Source organism: Carcharodon carcharias, chromosome 28 (assembly GCF_017639515.1).
Source record: "Carcharodon carcharias isolate sCarCar2 chromosome 28, sCarCar2.pri, whole genome shotgun sequence".
Lineage (NCBI taxonomy): Eukaryota > Metazoa > Chordata > Chondrichthyes > Lamniformes > Lamnidae > Carcharodon > Carcharodon carcharias.
Window position 1 is genome coordinate 37,125,734 of NC_054494.1, and position 13,319 is coordinate 37,139,052.

At 45.3% G+C, this 13,319-nt stretch overlaps 1 protein-coding gene across 1 annotated transcript in view; it reads left to right on the forward strand.

Moving 5' to 3' along the window:
* Positions 1-3,794, forward strand: part of ret (ret proto-oncogene receptor tyrosine kinase) — a 135,290-nt gene extending 131,496 nt beyond the window's left edge. The window contains exons 23-24 of the mRNA XM_041176238.1: positions 590-737; positions 3,637-3,794. Coding sequence (XP_041032172.1) covers positions 590-737; positions 3,637-3,794 — 306 coding nt within the window. The remainder of the gene's footprint in view (positions 1-589; positions 738-3,636) is intronic.
* Positions 3,795-13,319: the final 9,525 nt, after the last annotated feature.

Genomic DNA, 13,319 nt, shown 5'->3' on the forward strand with positions numbered 1-13,319 from the left:
TCACATGAATCATTACGTAGAATGTTCAGATAAGCTGTGCCAACTAGTATTTAAAAAGTGAATCAGTTAAGCCTTATCACAGTCAATGGCAGAAGCACTTGAGCAGAAATAATAATTGGGAGAGATGTATCAGCCATTTATTGAACAAAGTCATAATTATCCCTCAATTGTCCTGTTGCTCATTCTGCGTCAATCTTTATCTGTATCCTAGCTCTCAGAATCTATTTCCATTTGTCTTTTTACCTATCTCTCTTGATCAATGTGTCTTTAAATCTGTCTCTCAATCTCTCTATCCTCTCTTTCTCTCTGTCCTCTATCTGTATTTCTATTTGTCTCTATCTAAATGTCTCTCTTTCCCTCTCTCTCTATCATCCTGTCTCTGTATCTCTTTCTATCCCTCACCTCCCTCCCTCTTTATCTTTATTCCTATATATCGCTTTCTCTCTTTCCTTCCCTCTTCACTCTATATCATTTTCTCTCTCTCTCTATAGCCTTTCCTATTCTCTCGCTCCTTCCATCTCACATGTGTTTGGTTCAGTTTTTGAAGTCAATGAAAATGCTGAGTGAAGGTTTGTGCTTTTGTCTCTAGGACTACCTGGATCTTGCAGCCTCCACACCGTCAGACTCCCTGCTCTATGATGATGGAGTGGCTGAGGAAGAGACGCCATTGGTAGACTGTAATAATGCTCCCCTCCCTCGGTCCCTCCCCTCCACATGGATTGAAAACAAACTCTACGGTAGAATTTCACATGCATTTACTAGATTCTAAGCTCGTTTTCAGAAGCACTGCTGCAGCCGATGGCCCCGTTTACACAGAGCTCCTCCAAGATTCGGCAACAGAGGGTTGACCCAAACCTACAATTACTCCTTTGAATGCTGTGGATTCATTGAATTCAGGCACAGTGCATGCGTAGTGGAGCCCTCTCCCCCTCCCTCATTGTGGAAAGCCTGGGCTATATATACACACACATGGTGTAATTAGTCCCCTCTGCATTTTCTCTGTTGCCTACCGAAAAGCATCAGGTACCTTTAAGCATCCTTAACTAGCTTGGACACATTTCTCTCTCGCTCTTTTTTTTTATATATATATGTACTATCTGTAGAACTTCTTGGTAATTAACTGCAGACTTTTCAGTGAACCCACAATCACAACATCCTTTTCTGCCAAGGATATTATTAGTGGGTATTTCCATTGGTAAGAATCTCTACCTTCATATACACTCAAAATGCACACAATATATACAATACCACACACACACAGAGTGGGGGGAAAGAGAGAGAGAGAGAGATGGTGACATTGTGGTAATGTCACTGGGCTACTAAACAGAGACCCAGGCTAATGAACTAGAGACATGTGGGTTTCAATCCCACCATTCAATTAATAAGTCTGGAATATAAAGCTTATCTCAGTAATGGTGACCATTACAATTGTCATTAAAAGCCTCTCTGGTTCACTATAATGTCCTTTAGGGAAGGAAATCTGCCATCCTTACCTGGTCTGGCCTACATGTGACTCCAGACCCACAGCAATGTGGTTGACTCTTAACTGCCCAATGAAATGGCTCAGCAAGTCACTCAGTTAGGGGTGAGCAACGAATGCTGGCCTTACCAGTGATGCCTGTATAAGAATAAAAAAACCACAGACACACACACACACCTGTCACCAGTATAGAACAATGCATACCTAAGGAGTTACTTCACGGCACTAATCTAATCTAATCTTGGGTTTTGGATGTTGTATATGGATCCAGTCTATTGCCTTGTCTTGTGACCGCTCCAGGGAGCATTTGCTCCAATTGCTTTCCCCCTAAACCATATGAAACTTTCAACTTATTTGCAACCATATAATCGCTCCTAGCTGTTCATTGCTATCTGGTTATTGGATTTTTGGTCCACTTCTATAACAAATGGAATATTTTCTCACACGCACACACAGTCGCTCTCACCCCCTGCAAATGCACAGTATAATCAGCCTCTCAGAACCCCAAACATACACACTATAATCAGTCCCTCACACCCCCACTCATGCTGTCATCAGCCTTTCTCCCACCTCACATATACACAAACTGTCATCAGTCCAAGCTTCTCCCATAATAGTTGGATCTTGCTGTGCTTGCTGCCACTTCCTCATTGATGCTCAATGATTGCAGTGCACACTATTGAGAAAGGAGAGTATAACTCCGAGGACCGTTACCAACCTGATTTCCAATGCACTAAAGGCAGTGGGCAGACAGGACACCTCACACAGTGCAGTATAACTCCAGTGCTATGTAAATCTGGGTTTCAAATTCTCAGGGCAGATTGTGAACTGACTGAAGAATCTTTTAAATGTCACAAGATCGTGGTCAAGTCCCATGTTTGTTCCCCTTATAGTCGCTCCTGTGCATGGAGGAATGCGCACATGCTCTTTCCAGGTGGCAGGCTCAATTTGAACCTGAATATATCTCCATTTTACAGGCTGTACTTCACATGCTACCAATCTCACAAGAGCAGGAGTAGGACCACTGTCCCTTCCGCCTGCTCCCACAGTCTGTATGATCATGGCTGATGAGTCCCTTATAGATCAAACATCTGCCTCTCTCAGCTAATCTCAGAGGACTGATACCTCCATGTTTGGCTGCAGCTAATTCTAAAGCTCTCAATTAATAATACCCTGCCCTCCAGTATCAAGCTTTCTGTTATAACAATCTCTCTCTTCCACAACATACCCTCAGTATCAGGCTCTTTGTTATAACTCTCTCTCTCTCTCTCTTTCTCTTGCACACCCCAGCCTCAATATAAGACTCTCAGTTATAACACTCTCTCTCTTAGATCCCATCCTCAGTATAAAGCTCTCAGTCAATGCTTTCTCCGTTATAAAGCCGGACATGAACAACTAGTTTTACATTTCAATATAGCCTAAGTCTCGCTCCTAACAGCCTGTCATTATAAGGATAGTGCCATGCAAAGCCTGCAGACAAAGCTGGAGAGTTTGAGGCATTTCACTTAACCCATGCAGATGTTAGTGTCTGAACATTGCATTCATGTAATATCCCCTCTCTGCTAGAGTTAAGGCTAACAGATATGGGAGCCTCATCTCAACAGACACAGTAATATTCCCACAGCACAGTTGGGAGGGGAAGAGGGGATGGTGTGTTAGTGGCCCGGCGGCAATATCGATAACATGAGAAAATTACCAGCTTCTCTGTAAAGGGCTATCGTAGCGGAACCGCACACAACACGACGGACTTCTCTATCCTGCTGAGTCCTTTTTCCTGTAAGCTGTCATCCACATAGCCCCTCCCCAAAATGGAGAAAGCAAGATGACTAAAGTCATCGTTTGAGCCTATAGGTCTCAGGGGCCATAATATCAAAGAGCGTAAACCACCTTCGAATTTAAAACCAGCCGTGTAAGCAGAGGCCAAAAAAAAAATAGCATCGGAACTGCAGCAGTAACTTTGTTTTACCTTTAATTTATTATTTATAATTATTTTTATTTCAAGTTTCTGCCCCTTAACGGTGGGGCTTGTGTTGATACATGCACTGAATCAGATGTGGTGTGTTTGGTGAGAGTAATTGTCAGCGCCTGAATCTTATCTTTTTTTGTTATGGTTTTGCCCCACTTGTGCAGAAAAAATTATCTGTTTTCGTTTTTAGGCATCTCGTATCCCTGCTGGCCTGAAGACAGCCCTGTCCCCATCACGAGATTCGATGGAACTAACTCAGTCTTTACAAGATATGCAAATGATAGTGTTTATGCAAACTGGATGGTGTCACCTACAGTTGTAAAATTGATGGAGCGGTGTGATAGTTAATAAAAAAAAAAGGCCCAAGAAAAGCCAACAAAACCGCACACTCATGGTCACACCCTTTTTCCCCAGCACACACTCACACACACTCACAGGCTCCCTCTCTCTCTCTCTCTCTTGTGCTCCATCCTCACAACACTACACAGGCTTAAGCCACGTGTACGTTGACTGTGAAGTTCTGATATGGTGCAAGAACCTACCTGAGAAAATGGGACAGAGCGACTGAGCTCTGAATCCTCGCCTGCTGCCCTTTCCTTCACAGCATTTGATCATTCACTATTAACCGCACCCCCCTCACCACCACCCCCCAACACCCCCCCCTCCGCCCGCACAGCCCCCGGTGCGAGAGCTAGCGTTGCTGGAAGCTGGGTAGCAGTGACTGGATCTCCAGCTCGGACGATCTGGGTCATTATTTCCTGAAGTGAGCAAAGAGAGGAAATGAGAGGCAGGCGGAAGTCAAATGGCTGCTTTGTTGCCTTATGATGCCTGAGGTGAATGGGAAAGCACGATGGAAAGCGACACGCTGAAGTAATCTGCACAGATTTAAAGGTTACAGCGAACTTTGTGCCAACCCTGAGTTTCTGGGGCTGAACCATTTAGATTTTTAGAGTAATTCGTTCCTGGAGTTTTAAATAAACCAAACCTGTCCATATGTGCAGCTACCTGACGATGACCCAGAAGCAGCTACATTTGGATTTTGATGTCACTGGCTCTGCAAGTCCAGAGCAATGTTTACTGTCTCTTGTCTGTGAATCAGATCCTTGCCGAAACACACCCCGAACTAACTGAGCCATCTCTCCCCGACACTCTTCCTTGTCTTTGGGTCTACGTCCTAGAATTCCCTAAGTGATACATTGAGAGAGCACCATCGGGACAAGCACAGCAGTGATTCAGGGAGAAAGTCCACCACCACCATCTCAAGGAACATAGCAAGCTTAGGCCATTCAGCCCCTTGGGCCTGTTCTGCCATTAGATCCTGTTGATACCATCTACCAGCCTTAGTCCCATAGGGTAGGGCTGGGAAGACAGTGGTGTAGTGATAATGCCACTGGACTAGTAATCCAGAGACCCAGGCCAATGCTCTGGGGACATGGGGTCAAATCCCACCATGGCAGCTGGTGGAATTTAAATTCAATTAATAAAATCTTGGAATATAAATCAAGTTTCAGTCATGGTGACCATGAACCTATCATCGACTGATGTAAAATCCCATCTGGTTCACTAATGTCCTTCAGGGAAGGAAATCTACCATCCTTACCCGGTCTGGCCTGCATGTGAGTCGATGTGGTTGACTCTGAAAAAATACCCTCTGAAATGGCCTAGCAAACCACTCAGTTCAAGGGCAATTAGGGATGAGTAACAAATGCTGGCCCTGCCAGTGATGCCTAGATCCCCAGTTCAAGGGGGAATGTAACAGGCAGACAAACTCTTAAATTCTTCTGGCTGTGATCAAAGTCAAGGATTAGGTGGCAGCATAGGAAGGGGGTGAACAGCAATGGCCGAATAATAATTGGACCCTGGACGGAGGAGGCTGATTGGCCTAGACTCAGTCCATGTTTTCTCATCTGCTCGGATTCTTCCTCAATGCATTTTGCAGCTGCCTGCCGGAAATGTGCAAAGATGCAGATTTTCCATCCAGATCCAGCTCTGCTCACCCGAGGAGGTGAATGACTTGATTGGGAAACGAGCAGAATTAGCTGGTGTGAAAACGGAAGGAGCGGTGAGAGCAGAACAGGAGCCAGCGAACAAGCCTGGTGCTGTTCCTCACCGTGGCTCATTCGGATTGTTCGAGGCTTGTTTGCAGCTTCAGGTCACACAGGGAGAAGTGAGGTCAGTGACTGAGGATAAATACATCCACAACATGAGATTGCGCACAGTGTCATTTAGGGCACAGGAGGAGGCTGTTCAGCCCATTGAGCCCATGCCAGAGTTGTTAACCTACCCGCACAAACGTGCTAAGGGATCATAATGTCCAGGATTTGACAAACTGATGCACCTTCTGGAGGGCAATTAGGGGTGGGCAATAAACTTTGGCCCCTCCAGCTATGCCCACATCCCAAGGACGAATATAAAAATACGTTCGCTGGAGGGGCTGAGGAATTAGCACTGAGTGAATGTTTTCTTTTCCGCAAGAGGGACCAGTGCATGGGTCTTTGTTCTTGTCTGACAAGCTGGGGCATTGAGGGAGGAGGCACCGTTTTCACTGCCCCTCCACATTGGCAGGGAGGATTCCGTAAATGCAGAAATGAACTCTGTTGTTCTAGATGTTGGATTGGTTCTGCCTCAGCTTCTACAGGGCTACCTGTTGCTAGATTCTGTGCGCACCCCATGACAACAATTGGCTGAAGCTTTCAAATCCGGCAAGCTTTGTTATAAAGCTGCTTCAAATGGTTTTACTGGAGTTGATGGGGGTGGGGGGAGGACAAAAATATACGGTTTGCAATTTTAGAGCTTTGTAAATACGTATCAAAGTGATTCGATCCTTTCTACACCAGGGCTTCTGAGATTTGGAAGAGCTGGGGTGGGGGTAAAAAAAAAACCTTGGCTTTTTTTCATTTCCCTTTTAAGGAGCCAGGTGTGGGGTCCACGTGATACATGGCTCAGCATTGCCATCTGCTGGCAGGAGCAGGAACAGCCTCAACAGCGACAGTTTCTGCTTTTGGCAATTTAATGACCAAGGAATTATAACATTACAATGCTAGCATTTTGAAAGCCGCACACATTTTCACTGCAGTACCAGGTCTGGGGGCGTTTTACGGGAGGTATTAACCCATTCAATTTAAACGGTTTACCACATCTGTTGAAAGACATCGGATCAATTAATATCTCACAAACCCATGGGGCTAAATTTGCACACTTGTCATTTTTCGGTCCGTAATAGTAACTGTAAAGAGGGGTGATGGATGTTCCCAAAGTGGGGTGAAAATTCAGAAGAAAATTATGCTCTGTATAGATCAGACGATTGAGCTGAAAGGTACTTGAGAAAACTTATTTTTTCATCTCACACGTAAGATATAAATGCAAACAATTTCCATAAACCAATGCTCATGCTTAGTGAGGCTCCACTTCGGAGGAGGATCCTCACAAAATTGCCTGGTGTGTGTGTATGATACATGACATGTTTGTGATGTGTGTGTGTGTGTGTGTGTGTGTGTATAGGTATATACGTAGCTGGGAGCACCCAGTTTTGGCGGGGTAGTGGATCTCCGTTATATTCCCTGCTAAATATTTCTTTCCATCAAAGTCGTTAAAAATGGATAATTGGGCGAGGTGGTGAGACAGGAAGATGATTCCCCACCCTCACCCCCTCCCCCCCGCCCCCCACGCCCCCATCCAATGAGTCCTTGCCAACATTTCACTCCCCCAACAATATTACCAACACTCAGACTAACTGCTCTTTGGCTCTGTTGCGGAGTTTGGGTATTTTTGCACCTCTATTGTCGCTGTGACCTTTACCTGTGCCCTGTCCATGTCTGTCGCACTCAGATCGCAGCCCAGTCCGGGAGAACATCTACCTTCATGGCCTTGCTCCTGCTCTCTGCATAATGTGGCATCTTCTGATTGTTTAATTCACGCAGAATGACTTAGGAAGTATTTTTTTAAAATGTAAAAAGTATCGCAAATAATGCCATCATATTGTGTTAATTAAAACTAATTTATTAATTTTGGAATTGACTATTTAAACTGAATATTTCAGTGTTTTTTTCAAGTATAATGATATTTGTTTCTGCATTTGTTGTGTAGATTTAGTGGGCACAATATTGATGAACTGTTATGCAATAAATGGCGGATGTAAATGTTTTTTGGATAAAAATAAAAAGGTTACTCTCTCGTTTAAATGTCTCTCGATTCAGTTTGTTTTAAAACTGCTTCTGAAACAGAGGGTTTCACTGGTTCTGTATATAGGTCGGGGGACTGATCTGCTCTGTGTGCAGAAGGAGAAAGTAAAGAGGCAGACAGCTTACCTCTCTCTGGGGCAGAAGGTGCTGAGCTCAAGGTCGGCACGAGGAGTTTGAGTATAGAGAGGCAATGAGTGTACAACTTACCTCAGAGATAATGGGTGTACATCGTCCTCATAATCTAGACTGCAGTGCTGAGGGAGTTCTGTATTGTACAAAGTGTTCCTCAGTAGACAGAAGGAGAAGATCATCCATGGTCATATTGAACTGAGGTCTTAAGCATATAAATTGTCTGCCTGTCTCCATGGAGCAGGCCTTGATTTGCCTCCCAGGCAATCCCTGGGAAACATCACCGATGGTGGGAATATGTCAGGGAGCTCTCCCAATGCGGCTCTCTCTTAATTTCCCAGTAATCTCATCTCTGCACCGCCTCCCCCCACCACACCCCACCCCCCGCTACCCTCCCTCGTCCCAGCTCCAAAACCACTACAATGGGACTGGGAAAATCCAGCCTGGTGAGATCCCAATCTCAGTCCTGCTGCCAGGCTGTGTAGATTACAGCCTCACAAATGGTGTTACAGAGGAAGAAGCAGTAGTCATGTTACACATAGCTAGGATCCCACAAACAGCAATGAAGTGAATGATCGGTTAATCTTTTTATGATGGTCATGCTCCCCAGGCACCAGAGCATCCACCTCCTCCCTAAATCATGGAATCGTTAGCATTCATCAGTCTTAAACAGCCTGCTTCCTTATCTCATCTGAATGACAGCGCCTCTGACAGTGCAGCATTGCACTGGGAGTGTCAACCTGGACTCTGTGCTCAAATGTCTTAAGTTTTTTTTAATTCATTCATGGGATTTGGGCTTTGCTGGCTAGGCCAGCATTTATTGCCCATCCCTAATTGCCCTTGAGAAGGTGGTGGTGAGCTGCCTTATTGAACTGCTGCGGTCCATGTGGTGTAGGTACACCCTCAGTGCTGTTAGGAAGGGAGTTCCAGGATTTTGATCCAGCGCCAGTGAAGGAATGGAGATATATTTCTGAGTCAGGGTGTTGAGGAACTTGGAGGGGAACTTCCAGGTGGTGGTGTTCCCATTTATCTGTTGCCCTTGTCCGTCTCGATGGTAGTGGTTGTGGGCTGGAAGGTGCTGCCTAAGGAGCCTTGGTGAGTTGCTGCAGTGTATCTTGTAGATGGTGCATACACTGCTGCTACTGTGTGTCGGTGGTGGAGGGAGTGAAAGTTTAAGGTGATGGATGGGGTGCCAATCAAGTGGGCCTTTTGTCCTGAAATGGTGTCAAGCTTCTTGAGTGTTGTGGGAACTACACTCATCCAGGCAAGTGGAGAGTATTTCATCACACTCCTGACTTGTGCCTTGTAGATGGTGGACAGGCTTTGGGGAGCCAGGAGGAGAGTTACTTGCCACAGGATTCCTAGCCTCTGACCTGCTCTTGTAGCTACAGTATTTATATGGATAGTCCAGTTCAATTTCTGGTCAATGGTAACCTCCAGGATGTTGATAGTGGGGATTCAGTGATGGTAATGCCATTGAATGTCAAGAGGCGATTGTTAGATTCTCTCTTGTTGGAGATGGTCATTGCCTGGCACTTGTACAGCACAAATGCCAAATGCCATTCGTCAGCCCAAGCCTGGATATTGTCCAGGTCTTGCTGCATTTGGACATGGACTGCTTCAATATCTGAGGAGTCGCAAATGTCCTGAACATTGTGCAATCATCATTGAACATCCTTACTTCTGACCTTATGATGGAAGGAAGGTCATTGGTGAAGCAGCTGAAGATGGTTGGGCCGAGGACACTAACCCTGAGGAACTCCTGCAGTGATGTCCTGAAGCTGAGATGATTGACCTTCAACAACCACAACCATCTTCCTTTGTGCTAGGTATGACTCCAATCAGCGGAGAGTTTTCCCCTGATTCCCATTGACTCCAGTTTTGCTGGGGCTCCTTGATGCCACACTCAGTCAAATGCTGCCTTGATGTCAAGGGCAGTCACTCTCACCTCACCTTGGGAGCTCAGCTCTTTTGTCCATGTTTGAACCAAGGCTGTAATGAGGACAGGAGCTGAGTGGCCCTGGCGGAACCCAAATTGGGCATCAGTGAGCAGGTTATTGCTAAGCAAGTGCTGCTTGATAGCGCTGTTGAGGCCTATTCCCACAACTTTCTGACTCAGAGGCAAGAGAGTGTTACCCACTGAGCCTAGGCGCCTCATGAATGAACCTACATTTATATAGCATCTTTCACATCCTCTCGCTTTCCTTTCTCGAGATTACCGAGCGTTGCATGTCTGTTGGTTACAGATTTCACAGGGCAGTGAATCCGCTGGATCTTGTAGCAGGGTATCACTGCGATGGTGAAAACTTTGAAAAGAATTGATTAAAGTTTGGATCTCTGCTGCTGCTCCCCATATATGGAAATTCAGGTCCTCACCTGGGACAGTCTGTGCCCTCCTGAGCTCCGGTTCATAGCCTCACCACTGACAGGGGAACACAGACAACAGGTGAAATGCCCCCTCACAGGAAGATGGGGAGCAGGCCAAAAATTGTTGGACACCAGGGAATGGGGTGTCTATATTTGAAAATAAAGTGCACCACAGAGAGGATCAAGGGAGGGGAAAAAATGACTTGTTTTTGCCTATCAGATGAAAACAACATCTTCTGACCCAACATTTCCTGCCAGAACCCTCCAGCGTTAACCCCGTGTAATGACTTGAAGTACCGGAGAGGTTTCTACTTTAAACAGATAAGTCTATTGCAGGGAGCTCTTTTAGAAGCTACATGTTTGAACCAGGTCTACAGCTGTAAGGGTACCCCACCCACACTTAGGGCTCACTCGTCAAGAACAACCACGTGATCCCTAAGAGGCAGGAGGAAAAGATACACCTTCAGTCACTACACTTCCTCCCCCTTTGTTTTTTTTTTACATTTCCTATTGACAAAGAACATTTTAATCCACAACATATACATATATACAGGTCAGGTGAGTAAAGATTAAGTCTCTGAGATGGTTTTCTTATTCGGCCAGAGCAGCATAGCTGTACCACTTGAAATTCTCCCACTGGATTGACATGATCAGGAACTGCAGCATCAGATATTTCATTAGAAAGTGGCTGCTCAGGGTTAGGCAATTCTACAGAGACATCGAGCATGTCTATCTTAGGTCAATCTAACACCTCAGGGATTAATAGTTCGAAGTTAATAACAGGCACAGTAGCTGGTTGTTGGAATGTCTCTCTACTCCTTCGATGATCCACATGTCTTCAAACAATTTGGTTTTCTACTTCCACTTGGAATGACAAAGGTTCAGTTTCAGAGACAATTACACGAGGAATCCAACTAGGACCATTTGCAAAATTCCACATGAAAACTGTCTCTCCCACAGTAAATCTTCGAACTTCGCTATGAATATTGTGATTCAATTTCTGGCTACTCTGGTTCTTCTCTACCTTCCACTCTAAGTTTGGAAACACCAGATTTAACCTTGTATGTAGGTGGCGTTTCATCAACAATCAAAGGTTACAGTGCAGAGAGAGACCATTCAGCCCATCATGTCTGCATCGGCTAAAAAGAGAAAAAAGAAACTAGCCGCTTATTTTAATCCCATTTTCCAGCCCCTGGTCCATTAGCCTTGCAGGTTACAGAATGCCAGGCGCAGATCCCGGTACCTTTTAAATGAGTTCAGCGTTTCAGCCTCAACCACCAACTTACACAGTGAATTCCAGTCTCCCACCACCCTCTGGGTGAAAATGTTTTTCCTCCTGTTTTTCCTCTCCACAGGATTCCCAGCCCCTGACCTGCTCTCATAGCCACAATATTCCTGTGGCTGGTCCAGTTTGGTTTCTGGTCAACAGTTACCCCCCACGATGCTGATAGTTACCATTGATGGTTGTCATGTTAGGAAATCTCCAGGAACACACCTAGCCAGAGTTGGCAACCCAATACCCCCACTCCCCACTCCCTCACGCACCCCCTGATGGTCAATCTACATCACAAAACAAACAGGAAATGCACTGGAAAAGAGAGAATGACTTGGAGCAACTGTGAATGCGAGAACAGGCGGAAGGAAAAATAAAATAATTTAGATAAGAGATATAAGAAAGAAAACTGGGGAATGGAAAAGGAACAGAGGGAATGGAAGCTGGGTGGATACTATAAACGGTGCCTGATCTTCAACAGCCGCTTCTCTTCCAGTTGAAATTGTACCCCAGTGTGTGCATAACACCCCCAAGATGACCATAAAATGCAGGTGTGATGGGTCTATAGCAGTACCACTGGTTGGCCACATGATGGCAGACTGAGCACTGTTTATTCATAGAGATAAAAACAAAAAACTGCGGATGCTGGAAATCCAAAACAAAAACAGGTAATTCTGCTACTGTTTATTCATAGTTCATGTGAAAATAGTAAGCATTGAGTCCCAACCAGCAACAGAAAATCTTGGTGGGGCATTTAATTCCGTTCATAAATCCAGAGTGCTGCTCCAACAACACGCAAGGGGTTTGACATCATCCACGACAAAGCAGCCCGCCAGATCAACACCCCATCCACTACCTTAAGCATTGACTCCCTCCACCACCAACACACAGGGGCAGCAGTGTGTGTACCATCTGCAAGATGCATTGCAGCAACTCGCCAAGGCTCCTCCAACAGCACCTTCCGAACCCGTGGCCACTACCAAATAGAAGGACAAGTTCCCCATCAGGCCACACACCATCCTGACTTGGAATCATATCGCCATTCCTCCACTGTCACTGCGCCAAAATCCTAGCACTCCCCAGCATTACTGTGGGTGTACCTACACCACATGGACTGCAGCGGTTCAAGAAGGCGACTCACCGCCACCTTCTCAAGAGGCAATTATGGATGGGCAACAAATGCTGGCCCAGCCAGCGGCACCCACATTTCATGAATGAATGAAAAAAATTGCTGTATTCCAAACAATATTAATCAAACTCCCATGATGTGGCAGTCTGGACAGAGGTACCAGCCCAACAGCACTGCACTGGAGTCTCCAGTAATTGAGGATTAATCTCCAGGATTCTGCTACCAGCAACATCCAGGAGAAAAATCAAAGAATTCACTTTCTTTATCACGTATTAGTTACAAAAATATTGAGATGAGGAGAAATGGCTGTTTGGCTAACAGTCAAAATTCCTTCAAATTGGTAAGCAGAGTCTACTCACTTTCTGATTGGCTGTTGGGATCGCATTGTGCCTGCAGCATGGGCCAATGGCTGGTGTGTGGAGGTGTGGGGCCATTCGCGAAGGCAAGTCATGTGATAAAACCTCCAGGGAAACGCTGGACCAGAATTGGCAAGTCTAGGCTCTGTGATAGTGTAAAGGAGCTAACATATTTTTCCTGATATTACTGTGGGAAACTTTAAAGCAGGCTTATGTTTGTGTGTGTATGTTTCTGTGTGGGTGAATAATTTAAGTAAACTGCAGACTGTTAGACTGAAAGGTTTAAATCATCAAAGGGGTGTTATGACTGATGCAGTTGGTAAAGTGGAGTTATTTAAAAATCCCAGAGGAAAACTTTAAACAACCATCATAACCTATAATTTTAAGTGTCGTGTTTGTGATGTGACTCTTAATTCAGGAATCAGACCACCAGTTCTT